At 38.2% G+C, this 27846-nt stretch overlaps 1 protein-coding gene across 1 annotated transcript in view; it reads right to left on the bottom strand.

The window, feature by feature from the left end:
• The window catches only part of LOC136878592 (bone morphogenetic protein 1), a 148284-nt gene that overhangs the window by 104727 nt on the left and 15711 nt on the right, over positions 1-27846 (bottom strand). Inside the window, exons 2-4 of the mRNA XM_067152094.2 lie at positions 15746-15953; positions 14875-15083; positions 2881-3112 (exon numbers count right to left, since the gene is read on the bottom strand). Of these exons, the coding sequence (XP_067008195.1) occupies positions 2881-3112; positions 14875-15083; positions 15746-15953 (649 nt within the window). The remainder of the gene's footprint in view (positions 1-2880; positions 3113-14874; positions 15084-15745; positions 15954-27846) is intronic.

The raw sequence follows: 27846 nt of genomic DNA, 5'->3' as shown, positions 1-27846 counted from the left end.
TCAGCCGTTAATGTACAAAGACTAGGTCAGGGCCCTGAGTTTAAATGATCAAAATTGTTAAAAGAATAACCATGTCGTAATACAAAGTAATATGATAACATTAGACTTAATTTGTAACAATATGTACAGATCAACAGCGAGAATTTGTGGTGAAATACATTGAACGAAGGCAGTCTGTGAAGTTAAAAACAATCATGGGGTTCTTAAAGTAAAAAAATAGATATTATGGATATTAAAATATACGTCAATGCGTGAAGCGTGGATTAATATGATTGACGATGGAGTTCTTTCAATTGTGCAAAAACAAAAGTTGAAATAGAGTTCATTGAATAGTACGAGTCAAATTGAACCATCAAAAGGCGCATGACGACGTAACTAAGGTTGATATGACATGATCTCCAGTAGTTGCGAATTCTGTAGGAGAGACAATCACAATGCCGGAAGGAAATACAAGTTGAACTAGTCTATATTCACGCGCTAGCAGTAAAATTAAAATCGTATACAACGTAGAACATCAATGATGGACTTGTTAAAGAGTAACTGCGATCTTGAATATAGGGAGAGTTCTGGCAATCCGTAGATGAATGAAGCAGATTATGGCACAATTGGAGTTTGAAATCTGGAATGAAAGAAAAAGGAGGAAAATTAAGTTATGTTATAACGGAAAATGAAGAAGGAGAAAAGAAAAAATTGAAAGAGGAGGCTTACCCTTTGGAATAGTGTGAGGTGTCCGCTAGCGTTGGCTGCGTGAAGCAAACTGGCGAGTAGCTTTATTGCTGCTTCTAGTGTTGTATGTATGTATACGTAGAGGCGGGGAGTGAGTCATGTGAGGAGGAGTAGGTGGTTGTTAATAAAAGGATTTTATAATTTTAATATATTATCCTCAATACGGTCCTATTATGAGATTAATTACATGCAGAAGAGTTATATATAAAGAGCCTTGAAACCATAAAGCCGTAAATCTGACCTGAGCCTACCTGGCTTCTACCCGTAATTAATGGATGAAGGAACAAAGGTCAATATGTCAGTAGTTGTCGCAAGAGAAAATCCCTCACAAACCTGCAACTGTAGGGTTCTGGTGGCGGGTATCAGGCCTATTGTATTATCTTAACAGATCTATCCGTTTCAATACCTTGGGTCTAATATACTGTACTTAAATATTTAAATTATCCTCGGATAACCATTTTGCGGATGCGGATAACCATTCGTGGATGCGGATGAAGGAAGTGCGGATGCGAAATGAATGCGGATATTATTTTGTATATCCGCACAGGGCTCTACCTATAATACGAAGTCCCGGCTTAGATGGCATAATTCAGATATGAATTTAGACGGTATCTTAGTCACATTGAAGTTTCTGAGGAATAAACAGACAGCACTCACTACGCACTGTTGGCTCCGGGTGCAATAATAATAATAATAATAATAATAATAATAATAATAATAATAATAATAATAATAATAATAATATATTCTCAGCTACCATGTGTGCAAACATTTTAATTTGGCGCCGTTTAGTCTGCTTGTGTGTCAATTTCATCGTTTCGTTGTACTCTAAATCAGATTTCTGCTGGACCTCTGGATCTTGTATGGCTGGGTAAACACTGAATGTGTCAGCAGAGATCTTAAAATACCTGAGTCACTTTCAAAGAAAAAGATAAGAGACCAGTTGATGACAGTAACTAATTTGTTCTAGCACACATCAAAAGACATAGTACACTGTCTACACAATTTCAGCAATGACACAAATGTAACTTGCAAAAATGGCCATCCATGAGCATAGCCTACCAATAATTAGTAAACAAAAATCAGATTTGCTCATTTATCATTATATAGAGGGTAGTGAAAACGCTTGAGCGTCTACTTTTTACAGTACAGGAACGGACAAAGGCGCAGAAGTTGAATGTTTCATGGCAGAATAATCGTAAATTTGAAAGTTAATGCACACACACGCACATCTCAGTGATCTCATAACCCTACTGCACAAGTGGACTAAATGTAAGATACTGTACAAAATGAGGAGTGTGGTTGCGAAAGGTATTATGCCCACTCAACGAAATTTTACAAAAAGAACAAAACACTGATTATAGTCAAACCAGGCGTAATCACGAGGTAGTAACATTGTACTTGTTCTCATTTATTCATTCACCCATCAACCACGGAAATTTTTTTTCTTTCGGAATTGCATTTTGCTAAAATAGGAAAAGCATTTCGGACATACATTCATTTGCTCCCCAATGTATGGTAATTTAATTTTTGCAATATTGCATTGCATTATTTAAAAGAACGAGATCTTGCAACGAACTTCCACTGTATCAGACGTAACATGTCCTTGGACATAACACAGCTTGCGCTGGTCATTTAGGTGGACAAAATACGATTTGTTACGGCAGACACTTTTCAAGCATCATTTACACAAGAACAGCACACGGGTTCGCACAATTTGATTTCTCATCATGAAAAAAGCGCACGTGAAACTACTCGAAATCAAATCAAACTCAATATTTTGTCCATGTGTGGACTTAATACGGTTTGCAACAATACTCCTCAAATACTCCGTATTACTACGTAGTTCTGTATCTAATTGTAAGTCACTCAGAACTATAATAAAATTATTAAATAATAATTAACACATAAGGAGTACAGAAATGGAAAATACATTTAGACAAACTACCTGGAGTGTAAGAGGCATGTTTACATGCAAATGGATTGGATGGCACTGGATTAAAATACAGAGCGAAAGTATAAAAGTAGTTTGTAAAGCCTTTCAGTAAAAATAATTGGTTTATACAAGAAAAAGTATGTCTAATAAACACATTAGCAAGCGACCAGGTAATAAACGTAATGCACTAAAAAAATGACATTTCAGAAATGACTTACTCTCCTTTCTCCCCCAGTTTTGGTATCTTGAATTTTAAGAACTCTAGACGAACTCTTTCTAAATGCTGAGAGTCTTGCATTCCATAAATAAAATACCGGCACACAATTTTCGGTAGGTAAGGGAATGGATAGTTAGGACTGAACACAAAACCACTTGACTTCTTTTTGCTCAGAATTTGCTGATCACATTCTGAGCCTCTTATATGTTCACCATCGTTTTTACCGATAAAATCTGAAACAAATTCAAGAAAAACATGTTACTATAATAGGACTTGAAAGTTCGGATTAATTCCAATATTTTTTCCATTTAACTTAAACATTTCAAGTGTTGACAGAATTAGTAGTCATGCAATTATTTCACATGATGGTTTATCCTGTTCTATTGCATATGAATTAATTTGCCGAGAAGTAACATGAAATGTTGATCAGCCTACTGTAACACTCACGGTACCGTCGGTACAATGATTTTTATATACTGTTTAAGTAATATTTACATTATGTTAATTTATCTGTAGTTAGATGGAAAATACGGAAGAAGTTCTTCATTTTGTTGATAAATTTACAAGTTGAAAATGCGGTAGACAATTGTAATCGCAGCAAGATGGATTGAATGCTAGGTGCGTGTTTTTAAGTACGAAGACAAGGATTCCACCAGTAAAAACACAAAACCCACAGATATTAGCTGCTATCAAGATCACCTACAGAAGATGAGATGTTTTCCAAAGTATTCAACTACAAAATGTAAGGAAAAATCTACTTACAATATTAGAGAAGAGGATATTTAGGAGGCAGCCAATTTCTTTTCCTAAATCCAAAGCACTCAACTTTCACAGTAAATATACTCACCAGACCAGTTTAGCATAAATATTATACATCTCTGAACCATTCCATTAGGTGGATGCCATTTTCCCTTTCTAGATTCAAAGCTCTCCACTGACACGGTAAATACAGTTATCAGATCAGTTAGAGCATAGAGGTTATACATCAGTGGACCTTTACGTTAGTAATTAGCTGCACAGAGTCCGTCTGAGGCGCTGATAAACGAAATGCATTCAGTCTTATGCTTTTTTCCTAGAATCTGATCCCGTTTTTCTTATAATAAGTACATTTAGCAATGTCCCGATCACTTCAGTGTCAGTTTTGTGGAAGAAATGTTTGTGGAAAAAAGGCGTTAGAATTCACATAAGCAAATCCCATCCTGATGTTCAACGACTGAGACTTGTATGTCGTCAGACGAATATTTCTACCAACGCTTCTGAATCGTCAACGTCCTCTCCCTCTTCCTAGACGTTTAAAGATAATCCTTCCTGTACAAACTCAAATTTTAATCTATTATTAATATTCTTCTTGGACCTAAGCACCCTGCTCGCAGGTATTATGATCTGAGGAAAAACAGGAAGGACCTAAATATTCAGAGGAATTATATACAATAATCAAACCCCGAAAGGCAAACAAAACGCGATAGTACAAAGAGACAAGCATGATACGAATACCAGCTAACGCAATATCAATGCTATAATAAGAGGAGAAAAGCTGTTCACCTTGTTCTTGGTAATAGTGGACCACAATGCCAAATTCCTATTCAGAATATAGAAAAGAATTTTCCCATATTTCTTCCTTCAGTAATGACTGTATTAGAAGTTTCTATCCAAAGCAATTACCTGATTCTGAGAGAATTATTCTAGATGATATATACCAGCACATCATTTTGAAATAGGAAATTCTATCAGCAATTCAGATAATAGCATTTGATACGTCACCCAGACCTGATCACGTGTTAATGAGAGTTGTCAGAGAGGTCACGTTTGTTGATGTAATTGCTCTTATAGCTAGCTACCCGTATGTTAGAGACACCATATGTACCACCTTGCTTCAGCAAAGCAAGAACAGTACTGATATTTAAATATGGAGATGAGCTGTCAAGCTAAAACTGGCATCCAGTCACAATTGTTCTAGTCCTCAGAAGAGTGATCGAACGAGTCCTCGACCGGAGGTTAAAGGGAATCAGTGTTTAATGAGCACCAAAGAGGTTTCACAAAATTCACCTGGCACAATACTGAACACATTCATATTGCACTCGATATTACAATGTGCGAAGAAGAGTAGCAGCAATGCTACTATAATTTTTCTTCATATTCATGAAGCCTTCGACAACATAATATATGAACATCTTAGAAGAACACTGGAAAATTCCGCTGCTCCCTCAAAGCTTTCTTCTCTGGTTGTCTCATTACAAGAAAGAAATCAAACACAAATTGAATGTAACCACTTCAGAACTAAGCCAATACCACTTAGAAGAGGCATTTTGCAGGGATATTCTTTATCTTCAGCATTTCACAATCTTGCAACGCGTCATATTTTGGAAGAACTTAACGAGGAACCTGTGGTGATAGAATATGGATTTTCCGAAACACCTGACCTTAAGCCATTAACTGTCTTAAGCTTCGCTGATGATACCGTCATCATAGGCAAATATAAACAATCTGCCTTTGAACTTGCACGAATGGCGATTCAAAGATTCAATGAGATTGGTTTAAATATTAATCTGCCCAAGTCAGCATGTATCAATATTGTTGAAGGTAAGCTCATTGGTGAAGATATCTCAACTTACGGAGGAGACGTCAAGGGTATCTCTCTGGGAGAATCAATCAAATATTTGAGAGTGATCATTGAGAATATTATCATATTCAACTCTCAAGCTTAAATGGTTAATCTAAAAAACAAGTTAGAATCTCTGTCGTCCTCACCTCTTTCACAAACTAATAAAACATTCTGTATTCTAAATATCTCAATCCGTCAATCTCTTATTTACTAGTTCCAAACAATTCCCTCTGAGAAAATTCCTGTAAAGTTCTTCGACTTGGAAAATTTGTCCAAATATAGGCATCATAGCTTGCTTATCTAGAAACCAAGAGGCTCCTTCCATGTACTGTTTTCCTTCATATGATATATGAAGTCCTGTTTTGGCTGCAATTTCATGTAGGTTTTCGAGGGAGGTGGATTGCTTCTTGCCTATTATTAGAAAGAAGTTGCTGCTTGCTTGATGCTTGTTGTTTTAAGGGGCCTAACATCGAAGGTCATCGGGCCTGAAAGAATTTGCCAGGTCGTCTGCAAATGCTAGACACCGCAAGTGAATTTGTTTTTCAGTTGTCTGCCAAGAGTTATTCCTTTAACTTCTTTTTCCCAGCTCTGATTACTTTTTCTAGAACAAGATTGGAGAAGAGTGGTAACAGTCCATCTCCTTGCCGAACCCCTGTATTGACATCAAAAGGCTCAGATATTTCTCCTAAGAACTTAAGTTTGGAAGTAGTGTTAGTTAATGTTTGTAATTTTTATTATTATTATTATTATTATTATTATTATTATTATTATTATCATTATTATTATTATTATTATTATTATTATTATTATTATTATTATTATTATTATGGGATACATTATTACATAATTGTTCACTTCAAAAATTTATGCTCCTCGGCTCTAGAAAACTGATATCTGGTAAAATATTATTAGTTTAACGTCCTACTAACTACTTTTTCGGATACGCCGAGGTGCCGGAATGTTGTCCATTATTATTATTATTATTATTATTATTATTATTATTATTATTATTATTATTATTATAACAGAGGAAATTGCGCAGGTTGATGCACTGATCCAACAAAAGAGACGCTGCAGTACTAATTAGGCAGCTTCAAACGTTAACATTAGCTTAGCTCGGATCACATGATTAGTCAGAAACATCTGAAAAAGAATTAATGAATTAACACAAGTACTGCGTTATCAAGAAGAGTGCAATATGTTTGTCACATCGTTTACTCGGATGAAACCTGGACACAACAGCCAGGCCTGCAATGGAGGAATCAGTGGTTCATCATACGTAAAGGTAATGAATTTCACCTCCATGGGAAAGGTGTCAATGACGTTTTGTCCTGCAATACAAAGACCATTACTCATCAAGTTCGCCGAACATTGACAGACTATCAACGTAAAACATTATTCTGCAAGTATGAAGTGTGAACAGCGATTCAGGCGTGATCAATCCTGTTTGAAGTGTTACTACTCCATGTCTGCAACAATATGTGATTTCTCTTTCCCGTCTCACGTATCTGTACAAGAGTGAGATTTAATTATTTCTTCATTCAAAAGAATATAATCATCATTTTTTGTTATGTATGAGCATTATTATTAACTGCCTGGTAGCTATGAGTTCGATTATTACACTGCCAGCTCTGTGTTGTATCTTACGTTTATAACCTCTGGCAACACGATTACGTGTTTTTTTTCACTTAGCCATGATGAACACACTTATATATTTTCACTCCTGTTTTATGTTTGAACATTCTGATTGACTGACTGGTAGCAATGATATCCTAATTGATTTTGATTATTTCACTACCAGCTCTGTATTGTACTTTCTGTTTTTATCCTCTGTTTCAGCACGATTGTGTGTTTTTCTCTTAGCCATGTTGTAACATTATGTTTTTTTCACACTAGTTTTAAGCCTATTTGATTTTCTAAATGTAAATGTTGATTCTTACGGTACCACATATTTTAAGGACACTAGGTTTAGGGCCCTGACCTAACTTTAGGCTAAGATTTATTTCGGCTGATGATGCTTACGACAGTTAAGCGAAACGTGTCCCATCTTACAACGCCTGTTGCAATGTTTATTTCCTAAATATAAGGAAAGATAAGTATTGAAAAGGTAGTGTTAACTATTATTCTTATTTTAAGGAACGTATGTTCCAAATTTAACTCTTTTTCCAATTTTCTCGGCCGTGAAATAAAATAAAACTTCGAAGTTGCACTAAAAAAAAATTATTTATATAAATACCTCAAATATAATTTCTGCACTTTATGAAATTCGACTTAGTCTACAAGAGATGAAAAGGGTTGAACAACCGATTCATTCACTCATCAATGCACAGCCGAGGCCATTAACGTTAGAGATACACAATATTAAGGATATGTGTGTAAACGTGTGCAAACGTGTGCCAAGAAATTGGTTTACAAAATTTTGATTTTATAGCGTTAAAATGGAGTACATTCAAAATTTACCTTCTGTTTTATTTTCTCGGCCGTAAAATAGAATACAACTTCGTTTTTGCACTAAAATATTCTTCATAAGACATGCAAGGTGTACAAAGGGTTGAACAAGGGTATATTCTAAATTTACCCCGTTTTCGATTTTCTCGGCCACGAAAAAAAATATAAAGTTTTTGCACGGAAAAACTGCATATTGAAATTCGATTTACAAGGGGTGGAAAGGGTTGAACAAGAATATATTATAATTTTAAATTCCTTTAGGTTTTTATAGCGCGCGAAATAAAATTCAACGTTTTCGACCTAAAACTTGCTTCAAAAATATACCTGAAATATATTTCTACATTTTATGATTTTTTAATTACAAGAGGAGCAAAGAGTTGAGCAATTGATTCATTCACTCATCAGTACCACCTATTAAAGATAGAGGTATGCAATTTTATGCATAAGTTCGTATCCAAGAAAGGGTTATACAAAATTTCGATTTTAAAGGGGTTAAAATGGGGTATATTTCAAACGTACCATTTTTACTACTACTACTACTGTTAAAATGTTTTATTCCTCGCCTGAAGGGGGAGGCGGGCCTCTTAGACGGTGACGCCGTCTCTGAGGCCAGGAGATTTGTTACGGTGAAGGAGATGTGCGGAGAAGGTGAGAGGGTTGGCGGCGATGGCCTATACTAGGAACTGTCCTGGCATTCGCCTTAGTTCAGGAGAATGGAAAACCACGGGAGACCATTCTCAGGACAGCCGACTGTTGGGGCCAGCCGTGAGGTCCAGCCGTCCCCCGTCTCCCGAATGCAGAGGCGTAGAGCCACGGTAGAGTCGTGGCCACCCCCCCTCTGCTCGGTTGGTCAGTCAGAGTGCAGAGCTATTGGACCACGGACCAGCCGTGGTCGCTTGTGGGCCGAGACCCACTCTGCATCTACTGACGTTAACCTTTCTTATTTTTTTCTTTTCTAGGCTGTGAATTAAAATACAACTTCGCTTTTGCACTAAAACATAAATAACGAAAATAAATTTTCTGAATTTTTTGAAATTTGACGTACAAGAGGTACAAAGTTTGAACAAATAATTCTATCAATAGATTAGATATGTAGCAAATACTTCATAATGAAATGAGATATTAACGCCATTCTCGCTAAGACATAGTTATCTACACCACAGCGAATAGAAGAGTAATTGCGCGTCTGTCTTAGTTCACGCATTCTCTCGCGAGATGGCTCTAGCCTCCAAAGAGCTCCGAAGATTGAAGTAAGCATAATCTACTCCACATCAGTAGCTGAAAAGAATAAGCACTTGAATTTATCGAAGAAACATGCCCATTCCGACTACTCTTTTGTGTTCAAGAGGATGCATCTTCCTATGAAAGTTTGTTTTGCAACGACACTCAATAATTCACAAGGACAATAACTGTAAGTGGCAGGAATCGATTTAAGTCGGTAGATGCAGAGTGGGTTGTTGTCCCATATGCTCTGTACTCTGACCGGCCAACCGAGCAGAGGAAAGTTGGCGACGGCTCTACCGTGGCTCTACGCCTCTGCATTCGGGAGACGGGTCTGGGGCACAGTGCCGGACTTCACGCCTGGTCCCACCCGTCGGCTGTCCTGAGAATGGTTTTCCGTGGTTTTCCGCTTTCTTGCACTAAGGCGAATGCCGGGACAGTTCGTAGTATAGGCCACGGCCGCCTAGCCCCTCACCTTCTCCGCACATCTCCTTCACAGTAACAAATCTCCCGGCCTGAGAGACGGCGCCACCGCGTAAGAGGCACGCCTCCCCCATCAGGGGAGGAATGAAAACGTTTAGTAGTTAGTTAGTAATCGATTTGACGGTAGACTGTTTTTACCATTGGCAATTTTCTGTGGCCTGCTCCCGAATAAGTTCTACATCAGGCTTAGTGATTTTTACCTCTGGTTGAAGGACTACTAATGTCGTATAGCCTACTAAGAGGTCTGACATAATCAAATAGTTTTGTAAAATATCTATCTGTTATTTAAATGTGTATATTTATTAATAGCATTTGTACCCGTTCTTCACACGGGAATTTTTTATAAATCATATGTTCCCTTTATAAATTTATGCGGATTTACATGCCTGTATTCAAACCTTAATAGGGCATTTTAAACTGATATTTCTCTACGAACACACGTGACAGTAACGTGAAGCACAATATAGCTGAACAAAGTCGGTACAGACTGAGGACGATTACAGAAGTTACTGTACGGTACAGTTCCTTGTCCGAAGTTGTGCAAAATTCTTCCTGCTTCTCGACTGTCTCTTTGACCACTGGAGTGGCGCTGTGGCTGGAGACTCATGAAGCCCACCATTGATGATAACCTCCATTAAAATGGCTCTGCATTTCTTCCAGTGATGTGCACCAAGTGTTCTACAGGACTTGGACTAAAAATCCAATTTTTCGTAAGCATCTCCATTATTATCCGTCGTACGATAAATACGCATATGGCATAAAATATCGGAAATAACATATTTCTAAATACTTCTTATATACAGTCTTTTGAGAGACCAAATTTAACGAATATATATTGGGAATAATCTTCCCCATGAACACTAACTCCCAGTGATAAACTGACGTCATATTCATCTGACAACGCAATCCTGAATGAGTAGCTTACAAAATGCGCTCGCCTTTGGGCTAAGTCCGCTGGGACATGGACTGCAAAACCACCCGTTCATGACTTCTCCCTTATTAATCCACCTCTGGAAAAAAAGTGCACATGAGAAAGAAGTTTTAGAAATTGATTTCCAATAAGGCTGGTTGTTTTCCATTAACGTTGGATATGAATACTTTGTTGGAGTGTAAAAATCATTGTTTCGATATTCCTATAAGGTGGGGGCGGTACTGATTATTGTTTTAAAAAAAAGTGTAACTATGCAACCATGCTCTATATAACACAAATCAGAGGGAAAAAATGGAAGGGATCCAACACTTCGAAAAATGAAGATATCGGCTAAAGAAGGACAAGGGCCAATAAGGGTGTGAAAATGAGAGACTCCCCAGGAATCGAATGCTCTAATACTGCCGGAGTCGGAAAAGAACAAGAGTTGACCAAGGGAGGCCGGATAGGATAGATGAAAGTGGGGAGCCTGGCACAAGTAAGTGGAAGCAATGCCAAGACTCAGCTAAGGGCCTCGTGGTCGCCACCACACGCTCCCATGTTGAGAGCCCCTGTGGCCGATATTCCTATAAATCCCCAGTCCATTCATAGATTTAAAAATGATATTGGCCGTAAAACCTACCCAAGGACAGGCAGACTCCAAATATGAAGTTTGGTAGAAATAGTTAGTTTTCCAGTTATAAGAACTCCGACAGACAAACCGACAGGCATCAAAACTAAAAAGTATGCACGTAAAAACGGATAACTGTACGAACATTTCGCCAAAATATTCAGTGTATAGGTACACAATCTTCACAATTTATATAGACCGGTTTGTACCAGTTAATCGTACGGAAATTTGCAATGGATCTCACGTTTCCTTCGTGAAATTATGCGAAGTCACTTGCCAGTACTCAAACGTTTAATACGGCATGTTAAAGTGGTATTTTTCTACGAAAGCTAGTAGCAGTACATGGAGTACGGTACGATAAAGATGAACAAAGTAGAGACAGAATGAGGATGATTACAGAGTTTATTATATGGTACAGTTCTTGATCAGAAATTGTGCGAAATTCCCCCTGCTTCTCGGTTATATGTTGTTATTGCTCTGACCACTGGAGTGGTGCTGTGGCTGAAGACTTATGAAACCCATCGTTGATGACAATCTCCCTTATTATCTGTTCTATCAAAAAATGTAATGTGGCTCTTTAGTTCTTCCCGTTATTTAGAAATAATATTGATCCTAAAACCTACCCAAGGACAGGTGGATTCTAAGTATCAAGTTTGGTAGAAACATATATTCAGCAGTAGTTTTCTGATTATAAGTTATCAGACAAACAGAAAAACACACAAACCGACAGACACATAAGCTAAAAATAAATAGATGGTCGTCATTAGACGTGAAACGAATAACTGTAAGAAAATTTGGCCAAAATATTCAATGTACAGATACACAGTCGTTACGATTTTATTAGCTACAGTCATGGGAAAAAGTATACGTACACCTTAAACGTTAAGCAATAATGTCGTTTGTAATTGACGCATTGTCCATAGGCCGCTAGAAATTTCACCACTTTCCTCTATTTCGGTATTTCACGAAACATGACTATGAATATGTACCGGAAATAACAATAGTACTTTGGTAATATTTGTTTTAACAAGCATATCATCCAGTAATTTCGAAATATAGATGCATAAAAAGTATTCGTACAGGTGGAAAATCTTCAGATCAAAAACCTTGATGACATCACCTGCAACGCAGGTAAGCAGTAAAAGTCACGTCTTTTACCAAGTCAGTTGTGCTTTAATCGTTGTAAACAACAAGTGATACAGTCTATCAGTAAGATGGGCCGCAAAATGAAAGAAACAACACAAGAATGGAGAATGATTATAATTCGGGCACATAATTCCTGTAAATCTCTCTCGGAAATATCTAAATTTGTGAAGAGACCAAGATCTACAATTCAGGGAATTATTGACAGGTATGGTGAGAGAAAATCTTTCAAAAATGCACGTAGATGTGGACGTCCATGCACACTAGACGAACGAACTGAAAGACTAAACTTCAGGAAACTTAAGAAAAATCCTAGAATCAGTGCTGCAAAATTGAGGTCTGAACTAGGAAATGATTTAAAACTTCATATCTGTGCTTCCACAATTCAAAATGTTTTATATACGAATGACTATCATTGTAGAAGTGCCAGGCGAAAACCTTTAATTACCCCCGCAAACGGGAAGAAAAGACTACAATATGCTACAGACTACAAACATGCTTCTCTAGAATTATGGTATCCAGTTATATTTACGGATGAAAGAATAATTCACTATTTTTCAAGAACATTGCAAAAAGGGGCGGAGGAAAAAGAACACAGAACTCGAAGAAAAAAAAATCGCTTCCTTCAGTGAAGCATGGTGGAGGTTGTTTAATGGTTTGGGGGTGCATGAGGTCAGCTGAAGTAGGTTTCTTAGAATTCATAGATGGAAAGGTGGACCGTAAACATTGTACTGAAGTTTTGAAGAAACGTCTAGTATCTAGTGCCGAAAAAATGGGACTTATGGATGATTATGTAGTCATGCAGGATAATGATCCAAACCATACGGCCCTGGATACACGACTGTGGATTTTATAAAACACACCCACATATATGGAACACACCCCCCCACCCCCAACCAATCCCCGAATATGAATCCGATTGAAGATGTGCGGGATTATCGTAAAGAGAGACTGGGCACAATTAATATTTCATCAAATCCAGCTTTGAAAATAGCTCTCTTGGAAGAATGGGGTAAGATTGACCCCACCTTCACCCCCAAGCTAGTTCATTCAATGCCTAGGCGGCTTGAGGCCATTGTAAAATCAAAAGGATTGCCAACAAATACTAAATATGCACTAAAATCAGTGAGGAATGAAAGTAAAACCGGACTGTACGAATAATTTTTATGAATATGAAATCAAGGTATTTTCATTTATTTATGTATTAATGGCAGGGACGTCCATCAATTGTATGTTTTATGGTGTATATGTCTTTACATAGTGTACAGAAAGCTAACCTATTTATGTTATAAAACGTACATGGCAATAAGTGCACTAAATAAAGTATTTTCTGTTTCAGTATTAAGTGTACGAATACTTTTTCCTATGACTGTATATAAAGATAACAAATCTGCTCCACGTGAAATACCTTTTGGACTTCTCCCGCTGGGACAACCTGTAAAACCTGCGTTAATGATATCTCCTATAATAATCCTCCTGTCGAAAAGGTGAACGTGGCAAAAACGTTTTAGAAATAGATTTCCATTAAGGTTGGTAGATTTCCATTAAGGTTGGTTTTAGATATCTTGTGGGAGTGTAAAACCACTGCTCTGATCCTCCTATAAACCTCCAGTCTATTCAGGAATTTAGGAAAAATTTTAGCCCTAAAACCTACCAAAAGACATGTAGATTCTAAATATGAAATTTGGTCGAAATATATCCATACGTTTCCTACTTATAAGAACTTAGACAACCAGACATAAAGACAGGCAAACCGACGCCAAAGCTGAAAAATATACAGATGTCATTATTAGACCTGAAACGGATAACTGTACGAAAATTTCACCAAAATATTGCATGTACAGACACACGGTCGTTACAATTTTATTTATATAGATACTTTATTGTTATCGATAGTATACTTGTGCTATGTTTGAATACCATATTGACTTTTATCTATACGACATGAAACTATAAATAGTTCTTGGCCTTGGTGAGTACGCCGTTATTAAATACATTCCATAGCCTATACAATTAAGACAACTGCAGGCGAAGCTGCGACGGGTAATGCTAGTCAGTCATATTTTGAACGTGTAAGGGAATGTGTTATATAATTACTTCTATACAATTCTCCTTTGAATTGCAGTACCTTAAATGCAATTACGACAAAGAGGTGACGATTATTACAAAAATAACACTTTCTTCAATTTTGTATATTTATCTGGATGAAAAATATTTACCTATTTTATTAAATTACTATAAATATGAGGAATATTTATATACATGTGGGAAACTTACTAAAACATGCCTTGCGAGTTCAAATATTTATTTCTGTGATTCTTAACTGAGCAATGTTACATTTAAAATGTATAACGACGATGGTTAGACTCAGTTTCTAACGATTTAAAGATATGAGGTATAGAACTAAATGAGGCCACAGCACTAGTTGCAAATAGAGGATTGTGGCGACGTTTAGTAAATTCACAGAGGCTTGCAGACTGAACGCTGAAAGGCATAACGGTCTATAATGATAATGAATGAATTAATCAATTAATTAAGAATAATATATTTAGTAACTTACCCAATTTAACAAAGCTTTCGCTGAATTCAAATATTCCTTTGAAACCCCTATTCTGTGTATTAGCCGTCCGTTGTATAGTAACAAATGATAATAGCAATGCCGCTTCTGATGAATATATGACCAAGTTGCGTTGCTGACCGCAGTACGTGCCGATCAGTGCTGATTTATTGTCAGGCCCATCATACACTTTAACGAAGTCAAATGGACAACTGAAAGAATAAAATAACAGAATAATGGATGCTTCAGCAAAGATATTAGAAATATAGTTAGATTTCACATTTTACCTGTTTATTATCTTATTTAAAAAGTGGTTTTACTGCATTAGATGAAAAAATTCACAAATTAAATGTTATTTTATGAAAAAATAAATCAAGCTAAGGGAGAATGAAATTCTTTGAAATAGATATTTTCCTAAGCACCTGCATATTGCTTAAAGACGGAATGATACAGTATATACATTAACGCAGCAAAAAATATTGTTATTTCAGCGAAAACATGCGGTATCTTGAAGAGTATATCCAAATTATGGAAGAAAAACTCTTTGTTCCTTAGTGTGACAATTGTACAGAACTAGAAAGAGACACGCAATAGGAAGAAGAGTGAAATGTAGAAATTAAACCGTGAAATTATGAAAACATAACTCAAAAAGTTTACTGTATTGAATATTTTTACTTTTTGTCTATGTAAGTAAAGAATGAACTTTCACTTAAATACCTATAGATGTTTACGAAGGGTGAATATTATGTTTTTCTTTCCTCCCAGCTATGACAGCTTTACTTATTAATATATATTTAACTTATTAGTTCAAATTATTTTCTATCTGGCACTGGATTCTTAAGATTTTACATTCTGGTCACCTGAAAATACTTACTGAGCACCTCCGAAGAAGAGATCAAAGTCTCGAAATTCAAGTCTCACTCTCTGAGTTGGTGTTCCCAAGAACTGGTATGAACAGGTCAGATCCTTAGGGTAGGCCCCTGGATAGGTAGGAGAAATAATCGCCCCTGTCCTTCTACTGGATGCGTGTACTGTAAAACTACAGGGAGTATTCGGTATTGGAGTTCCCACTTCGTAGTCCGCTGTAAGAAGAAGGAAACAGATAAAGTTTCAGATGGATTACTTAGACATGAGTATATAATGGAAAAGGTGCATAGAAGACAATAATAGAAATTAGAAAGATACATTTTGAAAATTTGGCTATTGATGACCGACACTGATTAATTTCTTAGCATTCTAGAACATTGATATTTATTTATTTATTTATTTATTTATTTATTTATTTATTTATTTATAATGCCTCTGAAGATGGCGGAGTTAAGGACTTGGCCCTATCTTACACTTAACCACTGCTGTAATACATAAATGGGAACAGAGCTTAGAGTAAATAATGATGAATAGTAAATAATCTATACAATACTACATTACTCTTCTAACTCACAGCCATTCATTATGGAAATTTGCTCCATTCAGCAGGCAGTCTCGGTAGGCGGTCCTAAATTTAGGTAATGAAGTGGTATATCTGACACTGACAGGCAGGGACTTCCAAAGTCTGGAACCCGTCACAACAACAAAAATTGTTATAGTATAGACGAATAGAAAGGGAAGAACTGGAACGTGTATTACTGCTATGAAAGGGTGAAAAGAGGACAAGTTCTTAAGTTGGGATGAAATGTATAGTGGTCTGCCTTCAGTGAGCAGCGCATCCTATATATCTGTATCAATATGTGATACGTTCATCGTTTATCTGATTTCAGCCATGAAATAGCATGATAGTATGGGGTGCCATGTGTATCATAGCTCAGACTGTAAATAAATCTAAGACAACAATTAAGCGCTCGTTGAAGTTTCAAAGTCTACTCCTTTGTTGCGTCTACAATAATAACGTCACAGTAGTCGAGGATGGGAAGCTCTAATGATTGTATGAGTTTGACTTTCGAATTACATGGCAAAACGTTGATGTTGTTTATAAGAGAATGAAGCATCGAAAATATATTTTAACAAACACTAAATATGCTCAGATCAATTTAAAGTTTCGATCATTTTCACTCCAAGATTTGTCACAGTTCGTTGAATGGAATTTCTCTGCCATTCGTATAACTGAAGGAACAGATCCGTTTCGTAGTGTAGTCAACAACTGTTAAGCGCCTATAATGATTGTATGCTTGGAGGTGTTAAGGAGGAGGGATTTATCAAGGAGTAAGTATGAAGTCGCTGGAGTTTGGCGTTGAAGTCTCTTATGAATTGAAATAAATCAGAAGTCTTACAGTGACACTATATTTCTTAAGTCATCCGCATAAATATGATAGCTACAATTCTTTAAGTAGAAGGGCAAAGTATGTTCTAAAGGAATGGATGCTGAGTCAGCATTTTCCCACTAGGTCATTTACCCTAGTTGAGTAGTAAGGCTATGTCGATTCTAACGCGAAGTCGTTGACCCCTCATTGAGTAGTAAGGCTATATAGGTTCTGGACCATTGAACGCGCAATAACGGCATAACCTTGTGTACGAGGGAAAGCCTAAACTCAAAGACTTCATTGGAGGGGGCTAATTGGACGGGGAATGATCTGGGGTGCTTTTGACCCCTAGGTGAGGTTATGACGTCATACGCATACGTACGAGGGCAATGCTAACCTCACGGGCCACTTTTGAGGAGCCGAATCGTACGAACCCCCCTTGGAGGAGCCGAGTCGGAAAGGTCACGGACCCCTTTAGAGGAGCCGGATCGATCGAGCGCCCACGGAGGAGCCACACATCGGTTAGGTGACCTGCAAATGAGGTTAACGCGTCATTATAACGTGTTAACCTAACCTTGCGCACGAACGTTAACCTCACATAAACGCTCCCCATGGAGGAGTCCAATCAGTTAGATGACTGGTAGTTGAGGTTATGACGTATTAACCTAACCTCGCTACGAAGAACGCTAACCTAACCCAAGCCAGGTTCCCTTTGGAAGAACCGAACTGGTGAGGCGACTGGTGACTGGTGACTTGTAGGTGTGGTTAACCCGTATGTTAACCTAACCTTGTTCACGAACGATAACCTAACCTTTCACACACAGGCTCTTTGCCGTCTCCCCTTGGAGGAGTGACGGAGCTGTGACGTAATATGCGCGCGTGATTTAAAATGCATGCTTATCTTTACATAACCGAACGCGCAGGCCTTCTCCTGATAGAGCTGTGACGCCACAGCTTGGATGATTTAAAATGCGGTCTGCTGGCTAAGGGCGCATGATGTTATAACCTAACGCATGTCCATTCCTTGTCTCGTTTCCCTACGGTGTCGGGTTTGTGGTGAGATAAATCTGTCAACATCGATTTTTATAACTGGAAGCCTTTCCTGACGTCAACCTCGTCAGGGAAGATAATGATATTAAATAAATTATATGATATATGATAGTAGGAAGGGAGAGGGCAAAACCCGGTAGTGGCACATAGCCTTCTCCTGTCGAATAGCATCGAGAGGTTTGCTCAAGATTTTACAACTCCATTCGACGGACTGCGGAGAGGATTGGAATTTAATCAAGGCTTTTTTGAAAATGTTATTGGCTTTACGTCCACTAACTACTTTCGCGGTTTCCGGAAACGCCAAGGTGCCGGAATTTAGTCCCATATGAGTTATTTTAAGTGCCAGTAAATCTACCGACACGAGGGTGAAGTGTTTGAGCACCTTAAAATACCACTGGACTGAGCAAGGGTCGAACATGCCAAGTTGAGGTCAGAAGGCCAGCGCCTCGACCGTCAGGCACACAATCTAGTAATTAGAAATTGTTTACCACCACCTACCTTACTCTGCCAAGCTGAATGGCTCAGGTGGTCGAGACGCTGGCCTTCCGTCGCAAACTTTGCAGGTTCACCTCACCTCATACATGACACTGTAGAGAAACGGGACAATAGTTGGACCTGTCAAGATCGATTTTGATAACTGGATGCCCTTTCTAACGTCAACCTCATCAGGGAAATTAAAATATGAAATAAATGATATGAAATACGATAGTAGAAAGGGACAGGGTAAAAACCGGTAGTGGCACATAGTCTTCTCCTGTCGAATAGCATCGAAAGGCCTGCTCAAGTCTTAACGTCTCCATCTGACAGGCAAACAACCATCAACACGCCTCCTCCTCCTCCTCCTCCTCCTAATCCTCCTCCTAAAACGCACCTCTACTTAACTGAACACCTGTGCCAGAGTTAACGCCGTTTCAGGCCTTGAACCACTTTTCGAATTTCGTCACAGAGCTGCGAATCCAACACATGGTACATACATTATGTGTAGGTCTATAATAGCGGGACTGAGAATGTGCCATACTAAAGTCACACTTTTTTAACATGCAGCGATCACGTCGACTTGGTTATGTATGTTTAGAATTGTTCATTATCAAGGTCACTCTCTAGTAAACTCAAGCCTTTATATATGCTACAAGTGAGAATGTTTTCTTTATTCTCTAAGATACTGTGATAAAGAGTAGAGCGCTTTTTTCCATCATGACAAGAACATTAATAGATGATGTACAAGGCTTTAAAGTGAATGGTAACAAATTTGTGTTCAAAGAAATGGCTGTGTTGGATTGCACAGTGTTGTGGGCGCCAAAACTAGTCAGTTTAGTATTTAGCCCGCCTTTCCCTTACTGTTTGCAAACAGATGAAGTCAAAAAGCAGACGCAATGGACAGAAAATATTTTAGGTCTACAGTGGGAAGAAAAAGTAATACCATATCGCATTCTAGCTATGATCGTAAACGCTCATTTGCCAAGAGCAGATCTTGAATTTTTAAAGGGTTGCGAAACGAAGGAATGGTTGCGTGAGTATCTACCATCAACATGTGATAATTATCGACATGCATGAATTAGGAGGTCCATCGTTTAAAAGTCTTCTCAAGGAGCATGGTGGAGAAAAAATTAAACAGTCTTCACGCCACGCCCTTTGATTGGTTGTGTCGCAGTGCATGCCAGGAGGTGAAAAAGTATGTAAATTGCAGTATCGAAATGACGACAGTGTGAAAGAAAAATTTGTAGAGTAAAAACATCATTTAATTTCTATCTGATATTAAGTGTAACGCAGTTGAAAAGGCAATCGTAGTTTTATGCTTGCAGAAAGAAACTAAACACCTTTACTGAAGAAGAGTTAAATGTATTACCAAAGGCATTTTGGTCAATATAGCTGCGAAAACTGTAAAGAAGTTCTGGGGTTAGGTGCCTCGCGAGTTGACTCAAGATCCTGTTTTGTCAGAGCTTCAAACGTGTAGTTTACACAATGAACAAGTGAGTTTAGCTAGGAGACCTTCAGTGATACAGTGCCGTACATGTCAACTCATTAAACTGTATCACGGACCTAAAACTAACAAGTTGTCTTCGCTTATGAACACTTACATGGCTGCGAAAATATTAAGGACGCTGTCAGAGAAAGAGGTGAAGAAACGTTCTGGGAGAAAGGTGATGAAACATGCTGGGCATAGACTCATCAATAAGGTGATTGCTCTTCTTTCTTTTGAGCTTCATCTTCCTAGTTACCAGTACTCTGGCCCTGGAATTCGACTTGACATCCGCTTGGCACGTGGTGATGCTGGTATTAATATGTTAGGTGCTGCCTGCAAAGAGCATGCCATTGGTTATCGTCAAACCAAACCGGAACTAAGACGTGTAGCTGATGAAAATCTGCTTCGTAAAGCTATGCAGCGTGTGAGGTCACCTAATGCTACACATGCTGAGAAGATATCAGCACTCTTCGTTGCTGGCGCAATGAAAAGAAAACTGTTACTGGATTGTGGCATTAAACAGCGAAGACAGTAGAAATAATCTATGTAAGAAAGGACAGAACCGATTTACTTGAAGAAAGGAAAGATAAATACGATTTGTGAAACATAAAGCAGGCGTTGTTTGATTCTTTAATATGAATTCTACCCTACACCTTGTTCTAAATTAACTATTAGTAATTATGTTGACTTGCAAGTTGAAACTTGTCTTATGCAGTAGAAAAAAGGAGAGGTAGAGGTTCCAGAATAAAAAAGGTTCAAGTTTTAAAGTACATCCTCTTTATTAATCCATGAATTGAATTTGTTATTAAAACCCAGCCATTTGACATACAAAGATGAATAACACGTTCGATTAAGCTGTGATCAGGATATTTTGTTTTCTGCAGTTCTTCTATATAGAATCCACCTTCAATAGGCTGTCCTAAAAGGTCGCGAAGTAAATACGTAACTGGATTAGTAAGCTTAGCACTCCTGACTTGAAAAATGTCTGTGCTTTGCAAGGATAGACTTGTGCTTGCTAATGCGAACGAAATCACCTTTTTTAGAGCGATGGCGGCGCGGATCAGCTGTTTTGATTACAAGATGAATAGCAAGTTGTTTATGTCGCACCAACACAGATAGGTCTTATGGCGACGTTGAGACAGGAACGAGTTTGGAATGGGAAGGAAGCATCCGTAGCCTAAATTAATGAACAGCCCCAGCATTTGCCTGGTGTGAAAATGAGAAACCACGGAAGACCATTTTCTGGGCTACCGACAATGTGGTTCGAACCCACTATCTCCCGAATACTGGATACTGGCCGCACTTAAGCGACTGCAGCTATCGAGCTCGGTAAGATGAATAGCAAGTAAGCGTGGTGTATTCTTAGTAACAAAAAGTGGCTTTGTGTCAATAGTGCGTTGAAGTATATCGTTGTAGGTAGACACGAGTGGAGGTAGGAGTTCAATCCGACCATAAGAACCTTGAGCTGTAAATTCTCGCCACGTCATTGTTTTGAGTGTACGATTAAAGCGTTCTACAACACTTGCCTTGAGATTTCTGTTAGTAGAGTAGTGATGAATGCCACGTAACTTGAGGTAAGAAGAAAAATTCTTGTTGTAAAACTATTTACCTTGATCGATTTGAAGAAGCCTTCGGCAGCGTTTTGATTGTTCAGAAATATGTTTAATTGCGTCTTTGACTAGAGCTGCTGTCTTAGAACGCACAGGTTGTGCGAAAGCAAACTTAGAGCACACATCGATGACAGTAAGTGTATACTTATACCCCTTATTGTTAGTGGCATATGGAATCATTTCTACTAAGTCTGCTTGGCAAAGATCATCTTTTCCGCGTGTAATAAAGCTTCTGCGATAGTAGGTGCGACGAGCTGGTTTATGCAACTCATGTGCGATGCTTATCTCTACGGGTGAGGTCTTATATTGACGAACTATTACTAAATAATACCCGCATGACGTAATTCTCTCTCTATTTCTAGAATTTCTGATTCGTGACCTTTGCGACCGGCATCTTACGAATATCTTAGAAGTTGTAATCGTTCTACGAGTAAGTTAGGGTCATTCCAGGATCTTACGTCTACATACGGCAACAAAGGCTTGTAGATAACATTAAGATCACGTGAAGTCGGTTGATGTGACGGAAAAGGCTTAGAAATAAACTCTAGATACTTGTGACTCTTATTTTCATTTACAGCTTCTGTCCTTTCGTAATTACGTCGTGTTGCGTCAGTAGCAAAAAGTATTGCTTTATATGTTTTAAGATCATCTTGTGAAATTATACACTTGTCAGGTATTCGTGAGAAAAGAAGTTCTAGGAGACCTTCAGTACGTTTATGATGAGACTGTTGCCATTAATTTTAACATTTGCATTACCTATCCAGAAGCAGTCGTCTTCATAGCGAATACCGTAGGTTGTGTCAGTTTGTCCTGTGAAGAGTTTTTCTACATAAGGAGCAAAGAGAGATCCATATGTATTTTGAATAAAAGTCTTAAACTGATTACGTTACTCTGGTGTGATCGTAACCTCAGCCGAAGAATGTATATCTTGTATTGATGTAGTAGGTGTTTCAGCCATATCATCTGTAGTTAAAATCTTAATTCGCTTAGATGGTGAAGTATCGTTAAGTTCTTCTTCCTAATCCTCTTCTTCATCCCTATCCCGATTCTTCTCTTCCTCATCCTGCTTCTCTTCTTCTTGTTCTTCATACTTTTCTTGTTCTTGCTTCTCTTTATCATGAGATGTTTGCGCAGAAACAGAACTTGTAGAACACTTGGGCAATGAAAAAGAATTAAAAATTTCTGTCAGTGGTGTACCTAGTTGCGTTTTCAAAAATAAATCAGCGTCTGCTTGAATGCGTTTAAACTCTTTTATATTTTCGTCGAATATTATTTCGAGCACGGATTGTATGTTGTGTAATCTCTTTACTGGATGTTATTATGACGGCGGTTATTGATCAAGTGGAATCTATAACACTGTGTTGATGCATATAAAATGATCAAAACCCATGCGATACCGTCCATAATGAACAGCACTTTCTTTATCAATAACTACAAATAAAAGGCCGTAACGATGTGATGACCAGCATGTAGCACAAATACGTTTAAAGTCTTTGAATGTCATATCAGTGTTAACATGATCATCATACACATGTCGCATGTTGCGCGCATCTTGCCGAAAAAGCACAACAATATTTGAGTTGTCGCGTATCAACTGCTTAGGCACACGAGAATAGGTTTGACACAAATAGATCCAATCTACATATTTATGCCGTCCCATACTAAAGTATGCACGGATAACGTTTTGCTGTTCTGTAGCGACATCGTCAAAGATCATAAGAGAACTGGGAAGCACATCATCCGGTGATGGTACTTGCTCATGTGCATTAAATTGAAAATATTATATGACACAGTGTATTTGTAAATACGCCAAAGATACAGAAAAGGCAATTTAATAACTTATTCATGTATACAGGTGCAGACATTCTAGCCTATAAGAGGCTTATTTGTCTGAATCTATAACTATACATATTAGCTTATTATAGCTTCAAAGCTGAGAAACTTAAAATGTCACACTTGGATCTATAAGAACATTTCCTATACAACTACTCATAATTGATATGCTCAAAAACATGTCCTTGTTGGTGCAGGCAGTGCTGAACACGTTTTGCTGTGATGGACACGTCTCAATATTTCAGGTGTCACTGCAGCATAGGCTGGACGAATTCGTTGTTTTAATTGTTCAGCATTTTCTGGCTGAGTTTCGTATCCTTTAGATTTGATATATCGCCATAGAAAGAAGTCCAGAGGGGTGAAATCAGGCAATCGTTGTGGCCACTGCCAGGGTTCACCACGATCTATCCACTTTTCAGGATATCGTGCACGACTCGAAAGTAGTGAGGTGGTGCACCATCATGCTGAAACCAACGTTGCAGTACTAGCTAAAGCGGAATATTTTCTAGATGGTTTTCTAGAAGCAATTCAGTCTCTAAAAATTCCAGATAACGCCTACCAGTGAGCCTAGGGGCTATGAAAACAGGCCCAATGATGTATTCACCCAGAATGCCGCAACACACATTAATCCCCCACTGGAGTTGCCGATGATGTGCTTGAACCCAGTGCGGGTTTGCTGGAGCCCAGTAATGGAAATTGTGAGTGTTGACGACGGAATCATTCGAAAAGTAACATTCATCGCTCCACAGATTTATTCCTGATAAAATGTGGATCCTGCTGTGATGCCGCGGCCATTCTTCTGCAATATGTTACCCTGCGATCAAAATCATCTCCATATAGCTGCTGATATAGGTGCGCCTTATATGGGTGTCATTTTCTCTCCTTCAGGATCCTTTGTATTGACGCTCGGGATACTCCTAGCTCATCTGCAGCTCTTCCTTGCCCTAAGTAACATTAAACGTGCACATTTTTAAATAATATTATTATTATTATTATTATTATTATTATTATTATTATTATTATTATTATTATTATTATGTTTAGTAATATTGGTAGTATTATTATTATTTAATCATCAGAGTAAGGCGAAGTTCAATTTACCGTGTCAAGGATTGCATTCAAAGTATTGCAGTACATTCTGCACAACGCCAGCATTGGCGCAGACGGGTCTGTCCCTGCTCATATGTATCTTGAACCATCCATTAGTTCTTAACTGCAGCTCTGTTCGGCGAAATACATGTATAGAAGGCAGACGTCTGTTTGGAAACTGCTGTGCATACCGTCTGCGAGCTTCGGCAGCATTTCAACCAGATTCATCGGAGATCAAAATGATGTCGTTGCTGAACACACTAGCCATTGCCGATATGCAGACAGCAAATAATGTAGTGCTGCTGTACCATATATCAGCGCTTACTAATACAAGGGGTTGCATTAGACGGATAACCCTGAGGAACATGCTGCGAGCGACCGTCCGGTGTTTATCTCTCCATATTCTGACGTAACCTGCCTGCTGGCGGTAGTGCCCCTGTGAAAATCAGTTAATAGATATCCCATTCATCATAACTGCTCGCGGGACATTTATAAGTAGAAAGTACGGCGTTCGCGAGTCACCTGGTATATATAAATCGAAACAACAAATAACTGTCAGTTCATAAATCACTCTTGGCGCGTAAAGTCGTGTATAGAATGGTGAAACAACGATATCCAAACGTTATGAAGAAAAAAATTAAAACTGTTGGATGGAAAGAAGTCGTAAAGGCTGCACGAGAAGCTACTCGAGGAGAATACAATCCACGAGTAGCCATTACTAAGGCACTACGCGCAGCAAGAGAAAGAATTTCTCCAATGTGCATAGCAATGTTTTGTAAACGTGCACGATTTAATCCTGTACCAAAACGAGAAGGATTTCTTCCTGAGCTGTTTGCTGGACTAGCAGCTTTAGGGCCTTTGCTGGGTGGTGCTAGTGCTGTAGCAAGAACTGTTAAGGCTGTATAAAAAGCGAAGGAGCAGGTGAAAGAGAGTGAACGTCATAACAAGACAATGGGGGCAATTGCATTACGAGGCAAAGGCATACACATGAAGCTAGCGCCATACAAGAAAAGGCTTGGCATCTACATATTACCAATAAACGTCCACTGAATGCACTGGCATATCGAGCTCTAACCCAGGAAGAAGTTTTTACGTTTGCTAAACAATTAGGAATTCATTATTTTCGTGGTGTGCATATGCGCGATCAACTATCAGCATGCCCACGTGAGCGTGAGTGTGCTGCAATTAACGTAGACAACAGTCGCGGACCTGGAATTCATTACCTTGCCTACGGGAAACGTTAATCTAAAGTATGGTATTTCGATAGCTATGGAGACTCATACGTGATTTCGGAATCAGTGCAGACATTTTACAATAAAAACCGTGTGCAAAATTCAATACACGCATGTGCGGACGATTATGTGTTATGTTCTTATATCAAACCCAGACAGCAGACAAAGAGTATCAGTGTGCATGTGATGACCAACGGTGTAAGAACGTTCGCTGTACGCGGAGAAGGACCTGAAACAACCATCTGCATTAATCCACCGATCGAACTTGGTCATCAGCCACATAGTCTTGGACTTGTATCGTTCGAAAGCTACAATAAAATCTATAATGTGTGTGATGGCGTAAACAAGTTCTATTACGATGAGTATGTGCTAACGCTACCGTCAGGAAGTCATTCTGTATGCGATATTCATGACTACATTGAAAGTACTTTAATTTAACTCTTTAGTGATTAGAGTTTTAGCAATAAAAATTACAAGTTCTCAATTACTGTGAGCAATGAAAAAACCTACAACCTGTTTTTCAGTCATTGACCGGGTCAGGGATGTTATGAATGAATCATATATAGGCTAGTAGTACGATGGGGTCGCCACTCCCAAAGTGATTTAGTAATGACTGATAGATGCTATGAAATGAGAATGAGAGTGTTGCTGGAATGAAAGATGACAGGGAAAACCGGAGTACCTGGAGAAAAACCTGTCCCGCCTCCGCTTTGTCCAGCACAAATCTCACATGGAGTGACCGGAATTTGAACCCCGGTATCCAGCGGTGAGAGGCCGACGCGCTGCCGTCTGAGCCACGGAGGCTTACTGCGAGCAATATCACATACAAATATGTTATTGAGTCTTCGTTCAAGATTGACTTCAAATTACAACCTGATTCGATTGGACCATTGCTTGTATTTTCACCAAGGGCTCATACCGAACGTACGTTATGCGTCCGATCAACCTATAACACTCTTCGATGATCATCATGTAAACATCACTTGTAATATTATTACAGACTTGTGTAGTAATCAACAAACTTCACACGTCCTGCACGACTTTATTATTACAGAAGAAAGTGGTTATGCTACTCATGAGAAACCATCAGTAGTTCCTTATCATACTGTGTCTCTAAAACACATTAGTAGCATCACTCTTAGGCTTGTGAATAAACATAATCAGCTCATTAATTTAGATCGGTACACGTACGCAGCTTACAAACTTCATCTTAAACTAGTATTAAAAACATCTATAAAACACGGCGTACACTCCGAAGACATACTACATGTTTGCGTAGACTCATCGAGATAACAGATAACCATAAGCAGATACTCCAAGATTTAGTATATACGCTACTATAACAAAATGGAAGAAATGCTAGACATTATGAACACAGTAGAAATTCATGAAGGTGTAGTACGAAGTGAGCTTCATTTTTATCAACCTTTTACGTTTGGATTAAATAACAACGATGAAATTCGCTTTATCATTAATCAGCAAGATGTATACACCCTACCACACGAAAGCTAACCTCTATATTGAAGGACGACTAGATAAGTCAGACGGAAGTGGACCAAGCACATCTCAACTAAACAACTATGCTCTAGCTTTTCTCTTTTCTGAAGCACATTATGAAGTAAAAAAATGTAGGAATAGATCGAGAAATGTTGTCGGACAAGTGCAATGAAACTCTACCCTTCTTATAGTGATGAATAAAGTAATATTTTAGGGATGGAAGGATGATGTCCTAAGGCTAATAACAACTTGATGAATAATCAGGACGGTACTTTTTCTGGTATTTTACCATTAAAAATATTCTCGGCTTTGCTGATAATTTTAGACGTATTATAATAAACGCAAATCATGAGCTAATTCTGATGTGATCGATTACAAGTCTCTTAAAGCATCAGAATCACCAGTAGTCTCGAAAATTACTCTTCATCATATATTGTGGAAAATTCCACATGTGACATTATCTG

The sequence above is a fragment of the Anabrus simplex genome, chromosome 1 (genome assembly GCF_040414725.1).
Source record: "Anabrus simplex isolate iqAnaSimp1 chromosome 1, ASM4041472v1, whole genome shotgun sequence".
NCBI classification, from domain to species: Eukaryota; Metazoa; Arthropoda; class Insecta; order Orthoptera; family Tettigoniidae; genus Anabrus; species Anabrus simplex.
The sequence above is the reverse complement of the archived record's forward strand: the minus strand, read 5'-3'. Positions and strand labels throughout refer to the sequence as shown.